Source organism: Leuciscus leuciscus (genome assembly GCF_965113295.1).
Source record: "Leuciscus leuciscus genome assembly, chromosome: 1".
Taxonomy (NCBI): domain Eukaryota; kingdom Metazoa; phylum Chordata; class Actinopteri; order Cypriniformes; family Leuciscidae; genus Leuciscus; species Leuciscus leuciscus.
Window position 1 is genome coordinate 16,237,076 of NC_138725.1, and position 12,762 is coordinate 16,249,837.

The 12,762-nt window shown below is 40.2% G+C and overlaps 1 protein-coding gene across 1 annotated transcript in view; it reads right to left on the minus strand.

The window, feature by feature from the left end:
- Window positions 1-445: 445 nt before the first annotated feature.
- LOC309497882 (sucrase-isomaltase, intestinal-like) overlaps window positions 446-12,762 on the minus strand; it is a 50,667-nt gene continuing 38,350 nt past the window's right edge. The window contains exons 30-48 of the mRNA XM_082168279.1: window positions 12,091-12,203; window positions 11,824-11,949; window positions 11,608-11,739; window positions 11,317-11,436; window positions 10,736-10,798; window positions 10,228-10,344; window positions 9,767-9,857; window positions 9,014-9,152; window positions 8,579-8,712; window positions 8,432-8,466; window positions 8,141-8,257; window positions 7,725-7,873; window positions 6,582-6,666; window positions 6,267-6,323; window positions 6,040-6,164; window positions 2,270-2,358; window positions 2,107-2,156; window positions 1,443-1,604; window positions 446-615 (exon numbers count right to left, since the gene is read on the minus strand). Of these exons, the coding sequence (XP_082024405.1) occupies window positions 541-615; window positions 1,443-1,604; window positions 2,107-2,156; window positions 2,270-2,358; window positions 6,040-6,164; window positions 6,267-6,323; window positions 6,582-6,666; window positions 7,725-7,873; window positions 8,141-8,257; window positions 8,432-8,466; window positions 8,579-8,712; window positions 9,014-9,152; window positions 9,767-9,857; window positions 10,228-10,344; window positions 10,736-10,798; window positions 11,317-11,436; window positions 11,608-11,739; window positions 11,824-11,949; window positions 12,091-12,203 (1,979 nt within the window). The 3' untranslated portion in view covers window positions 446-540. The remainder of the gene's footprint in view (window positions 616-1,442; window positions 1,605-2,106; window positions 2,157-2,269; window positions 2,359-6,039; window positions 6,165-6,266; window positions 6,324-6,581; window positions 6,667-7,724; window positions 7,874-8,140; window positions 8,258-8,431; window positions 8,467-8,578; window positions 8,713-9,013; window positions 9,153-9,766; window positions 9,858-10,227; window positions 10,345-10,735; window positions 10,799-11,316; window positions 11,437-11,607; window positions 11,740-11,823; window positions 11,950-12,090; window positions 12,204-12,762) is intronic.

The following is a 12,762-nucleotide window of genomic DNA, read 5'->3' on the forward strand; positions in this document are numbered from 1 at the left end:
ATTTTTGGCTTTCATGAATGTGAAAAGAAAAATTATATTTATTTTTAGAAATCGTATTTTTCTGTTAGCCAAATATCACAATCATAACTATACATTTTCTAAATACAAACCTCTTTTTAAAATTGAAACGGAATATTGAATTTAAAAAAAACTATAAGCCACTGTAGAGATGCATGTCTGTCCTTCACAGCATTGCTTTCATTCTCGTTAAAAAGCAATAGATATGTTGTCTTATTTTTTCAAGTTGGCTCAACTTCTTTTTATTTTTTATTTGTCTTGACAAGAAGTTTTAAGTTCAAAAGATTACCTGGTACTCATTAGATGAACTAAAGTATTTAAGTGGATTAGTTGAGTTAACTTAAAATGTTGAATGCGATAGTTTTTCAACTACTGTATTTTTCAACTACTGTATTTTAAACCAGAAATAAAGACAAACCACATCCTCTTGACTTTAGATTTACCGCTTTATTACTACATTGGTAAATAAAGGTAAATAATCATGCGATTGCTCTTTCCGTAGACTGGTGTCCGAGTCTAAGCCTAGTTCCAGGTGATTGTGAAAGGCTTTTCAATGGTGTGAGATTGTGATGTTGCATCAAACTGCAACTCCTGAACCTGAGGGAGAGGAAGAGACAGAGTTTATGATGAAGTTTATCAGACAGAATGAAAGCTAATCTGCACACTCATGGTCAACAGTTACTACACAAATCTGCTTTAAAGGAATATTTCACCCCAAAATGAAAATGTGCTGGAAATGTACAGGTCCTCTAAGATGTAGATGAGTTTGTTTCTTCATGGGAACAGATTTGGAGAAATGTAGCATTACATTACTTGCTCAGCAATGAATCCTGTGCAGTGAATGAGACTCCAAACTGCTGATAAAACACATCACAATAATCCACAAGTGATCCACACCACTCCAGTCCATCAGTTAAACTCTTGTGAAGAGAAAATATGTCATTTTAACCTCAAACCACTGAGTCCATAATCCATAATAACGCTTCCTCCAGTGAAAAAGTCCATCACGTGTTGTCCTCTCACATCAACATCCACAGACATATTTGTTTTGGACTGTTCTGGCTTGTAAATGGTACTTGATTATTCCTCTCCTGTTATTGAGTTATCCAATTATTGAGTATTCCTCTCCTGATTCAGACCAGACGACTTTTTCATTGGGAGAAGTGTTATTATGGACTCGTATTTTAACCAGATGTAATGGTTTAAAGTTAAAAAGTCTTAATGATGGATTTGTTTAATCTTTTCTCTCCACAAGACACTGACTGGAGTGGTGTGGATCACGTGTGGATTATTGTGATGTGTTTAATCAGCAGATTCACTGCACAGGATTCATTGCTGAGCGAGTGATGTAATGCTATATGTCATTTGTATGAGTGTTTCTGACAGTATGAAACTGAAGTATATGTTTGCATGAAGAGTCTGACCTGAGCGTTATATGTGAATGGCAGGTTGACGTCAGGCTGTCCAGTCACGCTCATGGTAATACGAGTGACGGGCGCTGTTACACCCCACACCTTCACCAGACCCAGAGTCAACCTGTCGGCCTCAGCCAGACCGTCTGTGGGAACCATGCTGGTCAGAACACCCTATACAGATCAACACACAGATGTTACACACATGTATAAACACACAGATGTTACACACACACAAATCAATACACAGATGTTAAACACACACACACATATCAACACACAGATGTTACACACACACACACACACACACACACACACACACACACACACACACACACACACACATATCAATACACAGATGTTACACACACGTTACACACTTGTATAGGGTGGTAGTGGCGCAATGGATAAGACACATGCCTTTGGTGTGAGAGACCCGGGTTCGAATCCACTGTGAGACACCAATGTGTCCCTGAGCAAGACACTTAACCCCTAGTTGCTCCAGAGGCATGCGACCTCTGACATATATAGCAATTGTAAGTCGCTTTGGATAAAAAGCGTCAGCTAAATGAATAAATGTAAATGTAAATGTATTCCCTATTGGATTTAATGAACACAATCCAAATAAATCTGAAAGAACTGCACACATAGCTTTCTTCAAAACAAATGAACGTACCGAAGACGCAGTGAAAGTTGTCAAGAGGAAACGCTTGTTCTGAACAGTATCTGTAAGGAGAAAGAAGGAAAAAAGGGTTTAGGATGATGTACAAACTAAAATAAAGATACATATTCAGAACTCAACCCCCCAACACACACACACACTCACACATATAACTCACCAATTCCCTCTCCGTCATCCCAGAACAAGGATCCATGTGCTGAACCTCCATCATCAAGAGCAACAAGAAGACCCAGAGGATTCAGACGACTACAAGAAGAAAAAAACACAAAACAAAACAGTGAACATTACATTAGTGTTGTGACGTCACAAGAATAAGGCTGCGTCTCATTTCTCTGTCTTACCCCTTACTCTTACCCCTTCCCCTCGGTTTTGCGCGTTCATGTGAGGGGAAGTGGTGTCCCAATTCTCATTTTGATTAAGGGCTAGGGCCAAGGCGTAGGGCTACATAGCCCTTGAAACGAAGTTTGCGGAGGACCACACTTGAAAGAGAGGGGTAGGAATTTCTCAGAAGTGAGTCGCACAAATGTGAGTATTTTCAGCAGTTTAATGACACTCGTGTTTTATGATACTTTTAATAAAATGTTCAAGCGGTTTTAATTGTAATGTTTTTGTTTTGAATAACCTCTAGCTAGCAGCTACGCGCTATTTGCCGTTTGCTAATGTTTTGCTTAGCTATGGTGTCGCCCGCGCCGCCATTAAATACAATGAAACAATGTCTTTGACTGATGGCACACAACCGTGCAAAGATAAAGAGAGACCAGGCAATCGATATCACAACCTGTTCGTTTGTTTATGTCAACGCGTATCGCCTCTGTTGACGTAGCAGGCTCAGCCCGCTAGCGGAAAGAGAAGATGACGCAAACGGTAATCGAGTGGTGTCTCATTTCTTAGAGAAACGTTCTTCCCCCTACCCCCCTTCACTCGGTATCGAGGGGCAAGGGGAAGACGCAGACAAAGGGGTAGGGGAAGGGGTAAGACAGAGAAATGAGATTGGCCCTAAACATATTAACACCTACTAGTGTTGTCAAAAATATCGATATTTCGATAAATATCGATACTGAAATATCTGAACGGTACCAATACTAATTTCCTGAAGTATCGATACTAGCCGAGCTGTCGCTTTCACTTCTCTCCAAAGGCGCGTTGACAAACACCACACGCGCACTCGTCTCATTCGCTCTGGTTAAATAGCAAAAGTGAAGTGAATGGGGCCGATCACACTTGACGCGTTTTTTGCAGTGAGAGGCGCCTATTTTCAATTGGTTTCCAGCGAGCGTTCTGCGCGCTGTTTATGTGCCTGCTGCGCCTCGCGGGCCTTCCGTTTTAATGATGAAAGCTAGTTGCTTGAACGCCCGGAGTGTGCGATGATGGAGGATAAACTTGTGGTGCTCTCGCGGGTTACCAGGAGCTTAACGACTTCACGAACCGTAACTACCACAACGTTAACAGAAAGTAAATAAAGTTAATAAAAGGCTGATTTGACGTTTACTTGACTGACAGGACAGCTGTTTCAGTGGTTGCCGAGCAACATAACAAACGCAGCGCACTGCTCGTTCTGTGTGATGAGTGCTGTGTGCCTCGCGTTTTCGAACCTGAAAAACGCGTTAGTGTGATCGGGGCCTAATATAGCTAAGCACCTGAAAGACCGACACCGGGATCTATATAAATAATTTCGAGAGGTTGGTAACTCTTCTCATTTTAACATTTCTGAAACATTAACCAAGATGGCCTAGTATTGTTGTTGATATGAGTGTGTGTTGTCTCGTTTTTTCACCGTAATTCTTAAAGTTAATATAATCTGACTGAGAAATCTTAGACAAGTAATGTTAAATATTTTAACTGTGGTCAAATGTAAATTAACTTGTGCTTATTTAACTTTATTCAAAAATTAGTATTTAATTCTGCAATTTGCCTTCATATCTTATCATCAATTTGATTACACAGATACTAATTAAACTAAACTGAGCTATTGAATGACATCTTTGAATTCAATAATGAAATGCCTTTAACTGAAAATTTAATGTTTTATCTTATTATTATACATTACTGACACTATATCCTCCAATTTGATACTGTTAAGTGCTTTGACACAATCTGTATTGTTAAAAGCACTAATAGTATTGTTTCCGCGTATAATGCACACACGTTTGTGTTTAAATCTGTTCATCAAATAACGTTAATGTATTAACCAGCATTAATGCTTTTGAACAAGTGCACTACTTCAGGACATTTTTGTTCATGTAAAATATCCCTCATTGTCATGTTCTAGACTTGTTATATTTAGCTTTAAATAATAAAAAAAAAACGTAATATTGTGGCAGTTTTTTTCTCCGTGGTATCGAAAATGGTATCGAATATCGATATTTTTCAAGGTATCGTATCGAAGTTAGAAATTCTAGTATCGTGACAACACTAACACCTACATTAACACATTAAACGGTCCCTATTATGATATTTTAAAGGTTCCTAGTGTTGTTTTGGAGTCTCATATAACAATATAACATGCAACATCTCAGTGTCTGAAACGCTTCAATCAAGGATTCAGGCTCTAAACTCCGCCTCTCTGACAGCTGCTCTGCTCTGATTGGTCAGATGGCCCAGTCTGCTGTGATTGGTCAGAAACCAAACACTCATTATCTGAATCTCAGCTCTTGATACACAGTGATATCAGAGAATGTCTAATAAGGCGAGAAGTTTCAGTCTCGGTACACTTCCGGCTTCTGAACTGGTTGCAGTTCCACTCTGATTCCATATGAGGGCGCTCACAGGACGAGTGCAGAATGAATGGAGGTCTATGGCGATATACCCCTCAAAATCCACTTTTCTCAGGATATAATTTTTTGTCTAGTAATTTGAATGTTGTATTCGAAAGAAATTACACATTGCTGGGTGTTCGATTTTTTAGAGTCACTTATTTGCTTTAAAAAGTCTTTTAAAGTGTCAATGACGTCATACACATCGTACGACCAGATACTGCTTTACGGCAATCCTTCAGTCACTTTGGTGCTTTCGCGCTCTGCACTTTCTTTTCTCTCGAGGCATCGACAACACAGCTGACACAGGTAAATACACGTGCTAGAAGAGTTTTTGTTTTGTTTGTTTATGGTCCCGCTTCGGATGCCACGATGCCATCAAGCGGTATCTCTGGTCGTAATCAGTCCTTCACTGACCAATCAGCGTTCATTAGCAGAATGCTAGCGTGTTATGGGCAACAACAACTCAACCTGTAAGAAATCGAAAGGACATAAGTACTCGTTCATACAACTTTCGACCTATAACCCATGTTGAACTTGCAAAACCTACAATCAAATCTGAGATTACTCAACGGCAATCGGGTGAAAGAGACAAATTTAGCCGTCTAGCTCCATAGACTCCCATTCATTTTGCACTCATGGGGGATCACCCCCAGTGGAACTCTGGTGGAACTACAACCAAAATTCGGTACAATAGGACTTAATAGGGAGTGGGCAGGCTCTCCGTAGACGGGCTCTGGTGATATGAACAGAAATTATGGTGTGGGTTACTGTATCAATCTCATCAAAGTGTATTTGCTTTGTCAGCAGAAAACAGCAGAATCGCTTCTTTATTTTAGGATGTCAAAAACTTATTTTATCTGCACTTTGATCTTTAAACTTTGCAGACATTTTTACATTCACAAAGAGCTCTATTACACACTGCATGAAAGGGAATATCTGAAAAAGCATAATATGGGTTCTTTAATATTCAGTAATCAGAAACTTGGTCTTCTTGATGAACAACAATGTGAACTCTTAAAGACACACAGATAGAGATATTCCACATATGGATATGTAAAAGAAAATGGACTGTTTGTCTAGCAAGAAACCTTTTGCAAGTGGGAAATAAAATCCTATGTAACTCTAGAGAAATGTCAGAAGTCTTAATAAAGATGGCGGGCAGCTTCTTGACCTGTAGTGTGTGTTGCTCTCTGCTTTCTGCCAGGGCAGGATGTGTCCTCCTCTCACGTGCAGGTTAATTTTCCATAATGGTGTTTCCATATCCACAAACTGTCCTCGCACTCCAACAACTTCACCCTGGTGGATCAATCACACACCAGCAGAAAAGAGAGTGCCTTATGACTGATCTTTCATTGACCTGCTACAGAAATCTGGCATGCTTGCTGATGAAATGCTTACCGTGTGGTAATCGTACCAGCGAGCGTTTGGCACGTAGCCCCTGACCACAGTAACACCCTTTACAAAACAAAACCAATGGTACAGCAATTAACAACTACACAGACAACACGTGTGTGTCAGTACAGGGGCATCATTTAAGTTTATCCGAGAAACCTCAAAACTCATAAATGACTAATGAAGACTCTGACTTGTAGCATGAACACAGTGGAGTTGTGTTTATGTGAACACAGTGGAGTTTGTTTGTGTGTGTGAACACAATTGAGTTGTGTTTGTGTAGCATGAGCACAGTTGTGTTTGTGTGTGTGTGTTCAGTACCGGGTCCAGTGCAGGTGTGATCAGAAGAGCGGGACCCCAGAGGAACTGTCTGTCGATCTTCCATGTGTTTTCATCTGTGACAAACCTGCAATACAGAACATGATCTCATCAACACTGGACATGATCTCATCAACACTGGACATGATCTCATCAACACTGGACATGATCTCATCAACACTGGAACACTTTAAGAAAATGATTTTTGCACATGAACATGATCTCATCATTTTTAAGGTTAAGAGCAATACACAGAGAATCTGGCCCAAGTTCTGATTAGTCATTCCCATGATGCTTTGGGGGAGATGTAATTGAAACAAGAGGGTGGACTGAAGATAATGTGATGAAGATACACAATATTGGCAAAAGTTTTGGGACGACTGCCTTTACATGCACATGAACTTTAATGACATCCCATTCTTAATCCGTAGGGTTTAATATGGAGTTGGCCCACCCTTTGCAGCTATAATAGTTTCAACTCTACTGGGAACACTTTCCACAAAGTTTAGGAGTGTGTTTACGGGAATTTTTCACCATTCTTCTGGAAGCGCATTAGTGAGGTAAGGCACTGATGGTGGACGAGAAGGCCTGGCTCTCAGTCTCCGCTCTAATTCATCCCAAAGGTGCTCTATCAGGTTGAGGTCAGGACTCTGTGCAGGACAGTCCAGTTCCTCCACACCAAACTCACTCATCCATGTCTTTATGGACCTTGCTTTGTGCACTGGTGTGCAGTCATGTTGGAACAGGAACATCGCCAAACTGTTCCCACAAAGTTGGGAGCATGAAAGTGTCCGAAATGTCTTGGTGTCTTGCTCTACGCACTAACACACTGTTCTTGAGCTAGATGGAAACCTACGCTTGAATTCACTGAGCTCCTGAGAGCGACCCATTCTTTCACTAGTGCTTGATTTATACACCTGTGGCCATGGAAGTGATTGGAACACCTGAATTCAACGATTTGGAGGGGTGTCCCAATGCTTTTGGTAATATAGTGTATATTTTGAGGGAAAGAGAAGAGCACAAGATGAACGAAGGTCTTAAAGGGACAGTTGATGTTCTGTCAACATGAGCGTTCTGCTGAACATCTGGCTAATGGTTTTGGGTGATTTTCATGTGTGTGTGAGTGAACTCTTGAGAAACACTCACTCGTGCAGAAGGGGTCTGACCACAGTGTTTCCATGAGCGTGAGCTTCGTACATCAGTGTGTACAGGTATGGCAGGAGGGTGTAGCGAATATTCAGCACATCACGAGACACAGCAGCAAACTCCGATCCCCAGGCCACGGGGTCCTGCCTCTGTCAAAGATCAGATCATCATCATTCAGTACTTCTGAAGAAAACATGAATGGATTCTCACAAGAGCTTCATTAGCACAGTGATGAAGGATCTAAAACATATTATAATGTGCTGAAAAACATGAGAGCTTTTAAAAGGGAAAAGACCATTGACACAATACATTCAGACTAATGTCATACCTATAGGCTTAGAATAAGATAATCAAGTTTTTTGGTCCAGAAATCCTCAATCTGACCATATACAGGTGCTGTGAGTGTGTGTTCTTACTGGCATGTCAATGGTGTTGTGGTTTCTGGAGAACGGGTAGAAAGCTCCGAGCTGCATCCAGCGCAGGCACATCTCGTATTCGGCAGGGTTAAAGAAGCCACAGATATCAGCGCCGGTCTGGAACGAGAGTGATAGAGAGAAACACAAATATAGTTCTCTGTAAAAACAGAGCATTCATAAATAAACTCTAGAGTCAGTGTAGTGGCTGCATGCTAGTGTAACCCAAATTAACTATATTTGATAGGAAATAAAGCACACATGATAGATCAATAGGACGAGAGAGGCACTTACGTAAGGGATGCCAAATATGCTGAACTCCATCATGCCTGAAAGATAGAAACAGAGGGAGGGAGGTTTTGGTTTTCATGCATACAGATATTAAGTTTATACACTGAGTAGAGACCAAGAAGCACCAAATAATAAGCATCATCATCATACCTATGATGGACTTCAGAAGCTGGTCCCAGCTGGAGTAGTTGTCTCCCAGCCAATGTCCTGCCCAGCGCCCACTAGACGGGTATGTTGAGCGGGTAATAACCACTCCTCTCTTTCCAGTGGTACTAAGCAAAGCACTGTGAAATACACATAGCATAATTTCAACACTGAAGAACCCGGCCCTAAGTTCAGTCAGGTTCTCCTCCAGTGTGTGGAACCATTGGCGTTTTAGCCTACATGTAAACATGTGATATTGTGTGATTTTTTGTTTGTTTGTATTTGTCTCTTATTGTTTGTGTCAGTTACTGTTTGTGTTTTGGACCATGTGAGTCTTTAATAAAGCTTTGATAATGATGATGATAAACACACAAAGTAATCAAAACTCATATCAGAACAACCAAGAAATAAATAGTGAATATGGAGGAACAGAAAACTCACTCATAAGTGGGTTTGGTGTGAGACCATCCGTACAAGTTGTGGACATCATAATGCTTGACGCGTGTGCCATCATCGAGGATCTGCTCGCTGTTCATGCACATAGTCTTATGGTTCGGACCTCTATGCATAGACTCCAGTGCTGGGAAAAGATCACACACACACAGAGACGCCGGCGCGATGACTATACTCCCTCATTTTTGGTCATACAGATAAGAGTAATACATCGCTCAAAATAGTCATTTATTTTAATTTGAGGAAACTCACAATAACAAGAAAACATTGTGCCTTTGTAAAAACAAAAAAAACAGGGTGTGCTTTCTGCCGTCTCAGTTTCCTCTCTAAATAAATGAGCTATACTACAGAGATGACGTGTCAGCATTGTCAACTTCATCTTTGCACCCGACACTGACTCAGAAAAAACTGGTTCATTAATAAATAATCAAAATATATTCTTGCTATTTTTTCTGACACATTCACAGTCATTATTTTTGCCAGTGCTTTGCTTCAAGCTTTATGTGTGCGCTAGAGCGCGGAAAATATTAAAGGCTCATTGTGGTTTAGTTCACTCCCAGGGTATATTAAAGTAATTAAATTAATATAAGCATGCGCTTAGTCAACTAATGGTTTAAATGAACGACTACTGGTCGACTAGAAAAATCTTCAGTCAGGAGCAGGCCTAGTAAATGTTGACTATGGTGTTGTAAAATCTCTGGAGCCAAGTATTCAAGCCAGGATCCGCTCATAAGAACTTACGGGGCATGTATGGAGGATTTTCCAAAGTTTGATCCCCTAAACACTTCTCTCCGACGGTGCCATGCACAAAACTGGCCGGCTCATTCATGTCCTTCAGAAAGCAAAACACAATGACAGTATTATCATCCAATCAATCCAAAGGGAATAACTGTGATGATATACAAATGAGTGTAGAAATGGGGTGTGGCTATGCTAAACATTCACTTGTTCTTGCACAGCTCAACATGACTCTGACAAGTAAGATGTATTCATGAATCAACATCTTTGTTAAGATTTCAACAACATTCTTATCATTTTCCTCAATTTTGGAGGAATTTAATTATTAAGGACGTGTTGTTTTAAGAGCAACAAAGGCGTGTAATAGCACAGATGTCCTCAAAGAACATCTTGTACAATTTTAATTCATAAAATTGCTTTACTTTTCACTCCAACATGAAAAATGACAAAAACAAAGCACTCACAATCCAAAGTCCATCAAACTTCATGACGTTGTTGTAATAGTCTTTAATCTGCTCTCCCCACCACTCTGCTGTACTTTTCTTGAAGAAATCAGGGAACGCCACGAACGCTCGGAACAGCTGAAAGTTTAAATGAAAGAAACATTAGGTTGGACACGATGCTTTAACCATTTCTACATGTAGATTGCATGTTCGCTCATTTGTTTAAACAGTAATGTACTTCTTATCTATTCTGATTGGCTGAATTTGAGTTTGTTTACCACAGCATAGCACTAGTATGTGCTCATTGGCTGATGGTGTGTCTTCTACATACTGACTGGTTGATAGTATCTATGATATCACACTCATCTCGCTTGACTCCCCATCGTACTGATGATTTCAGTATGAATAAACTTGAATATGGGGAGCAAAAGAAAAGGTGTCCGGTTCTCTGATTAAAGAGTGATAGAAATAGAAAGAAAGCGATATAGAAAAATAATAAAAATGGAACAAGAGAGAAAGAGGCAGTTACCTTTACTTGAGTATCCCAGTCCAAAGAATTGTCCACATCCACATTGGGATAATCAGGCCACACCTATGAGAGCGAATCAACCGCTAAAATCAGGGGTTCAGAATCATTCCTGCTTTCAGTACATGTCCACGTCATGCAAAACATCAGATGAACAGGTTCTCTAATCAAAATCCTCCAAAAAAAATAAATAAATAAATCTCTTCAACTAATGTTGCGCTCCAGATGAAGTTTCCCACTTTAACCTCATTTAACCCAAAACTCTAAATCTGAATTCTTCCGCCACATTTAAAAATAATCAACAGAATTCTGAATTCTGCTTCATTCATCATCAAATGAAACTTCTGACTGAAGTATGGGTTGATTAATTTGCCTTTCAGTTGTTATTTCCAAGTAGGAGTTGGGAAAATTCCATTTTAGGACCTGGAGAATGTAGCATAACAAAACATAATAATGACATCTCAGGATAATGAACCCCAAACTTGTGCCGCAGAGCAGAGAAAACTAGACTGTCAACAAAACTATGAGTTATTGACTCAGTATACATCAATATATGCTGCTCTTTCTCTTTGCGTTTGTCATACCTTTCCCCACACAATGTCATCGCTGAGCTTAGGAGGCCATTTGATGAAAACGTCTTTTTCAATCCCGGTATCAAACGCAGGGTAGGAGCCTTTAGTCTCATTGGCTGCTATAGCCGGGTCCTGAAGCACACAAACAAATAAAGCATGTAGTTTTGCTACAGAATACACTTCACTGCATGTTTCTGGCCATACTGATGTCAGACTACATCCACCTATATTTATAAGCTCTGTTCTCATTACAACATCTTTTACCCTTTTATGGAAACAACAGTAATTAAGAATTGTTGGTACCAAAATGAAGATATAGCGCATCCCCTCAGCCCTCATGCGGTCCACCAGAGCAGGCATTCCCTTGAAGTTCTCTTTGTCCAGCGTAAAGTCCATCTGCCTCTCCATGTAGTCAATGTCTGCATATTGAACATCCTATGAGGGATAAAAGGTCAAATATTATGATCATTACATTTAATGACCAAAGACATCAGAAGTGTAAAAGATGAGGTCGCTTACATAAGGAATTTTAGCAGCTTTCATGTCATTGTAAAGATCTGCGATCTCCGCATCATTGGCGTAGCCGTAGCGACAAAGCTGGAATCCAAGCGACCAATAGGCTGGAAGAACCGGGCGGCCGATCATCTGTCAAACAAAACCAAGAGATAAATATTTTACATTTGATGCACATACATTTTAGAACATATATATTCAAGTGGCTTAAGATGGTGGTTCCCAACCACATTCCTGAAGGCCCCCCAGCACTGCACACACACACACACACACCTCAGTGTACTGTTGAACCACAACTTCTGGAGTGGGTCCCATCACCATGTAGAAGTCCAAGATTCCTCCGATGGTGCGGTAGGTCAGAGCTGGAGTCGGCAGGATGGTCACATCTAAGAGCAAAACAAGCAAAAAAATTAGAAAAGGATGACATCATCCATGTGACACTGTCACAATACTAAAAGTCACGATACTAAAAGCAAACAAATGAATTTAATAAGAAAATAAACTCAGATAATCCAAGTCCACGAGACAATGCGTCTAAGCATAAGCGCTAACAGTAACAATAACTGACAGTGAACTGAGAACTCAGAGGAACTTAAATCTACACATATAATGAACAGGGCTGAGTTTCCCGATAACGTTGTCTCTTAGCGCGCTACGAAGACTCTTAAGGTATAACTTAACTGAAGGTATACCATTTCTAGGCGTGTTCCCCGAACTATACCTTAGGAAGCTGCTTAAGATATACCTTCTTACGTGCGACGTTACCGGGTGCTGTCCGTGGCGATGGTGCTGAATCTGCTGATATCGATGACTCGAGAATCAATTATTCTCTCGTGCAAGGGCTGTTTATCTGAGAAAGCGGTGTTCTTTATAAAAAAAGCACTTTAGAAATAGTTGAAATATTAGGACTCATGGGATATTATAAAAAGTAATCCAAACTATAAT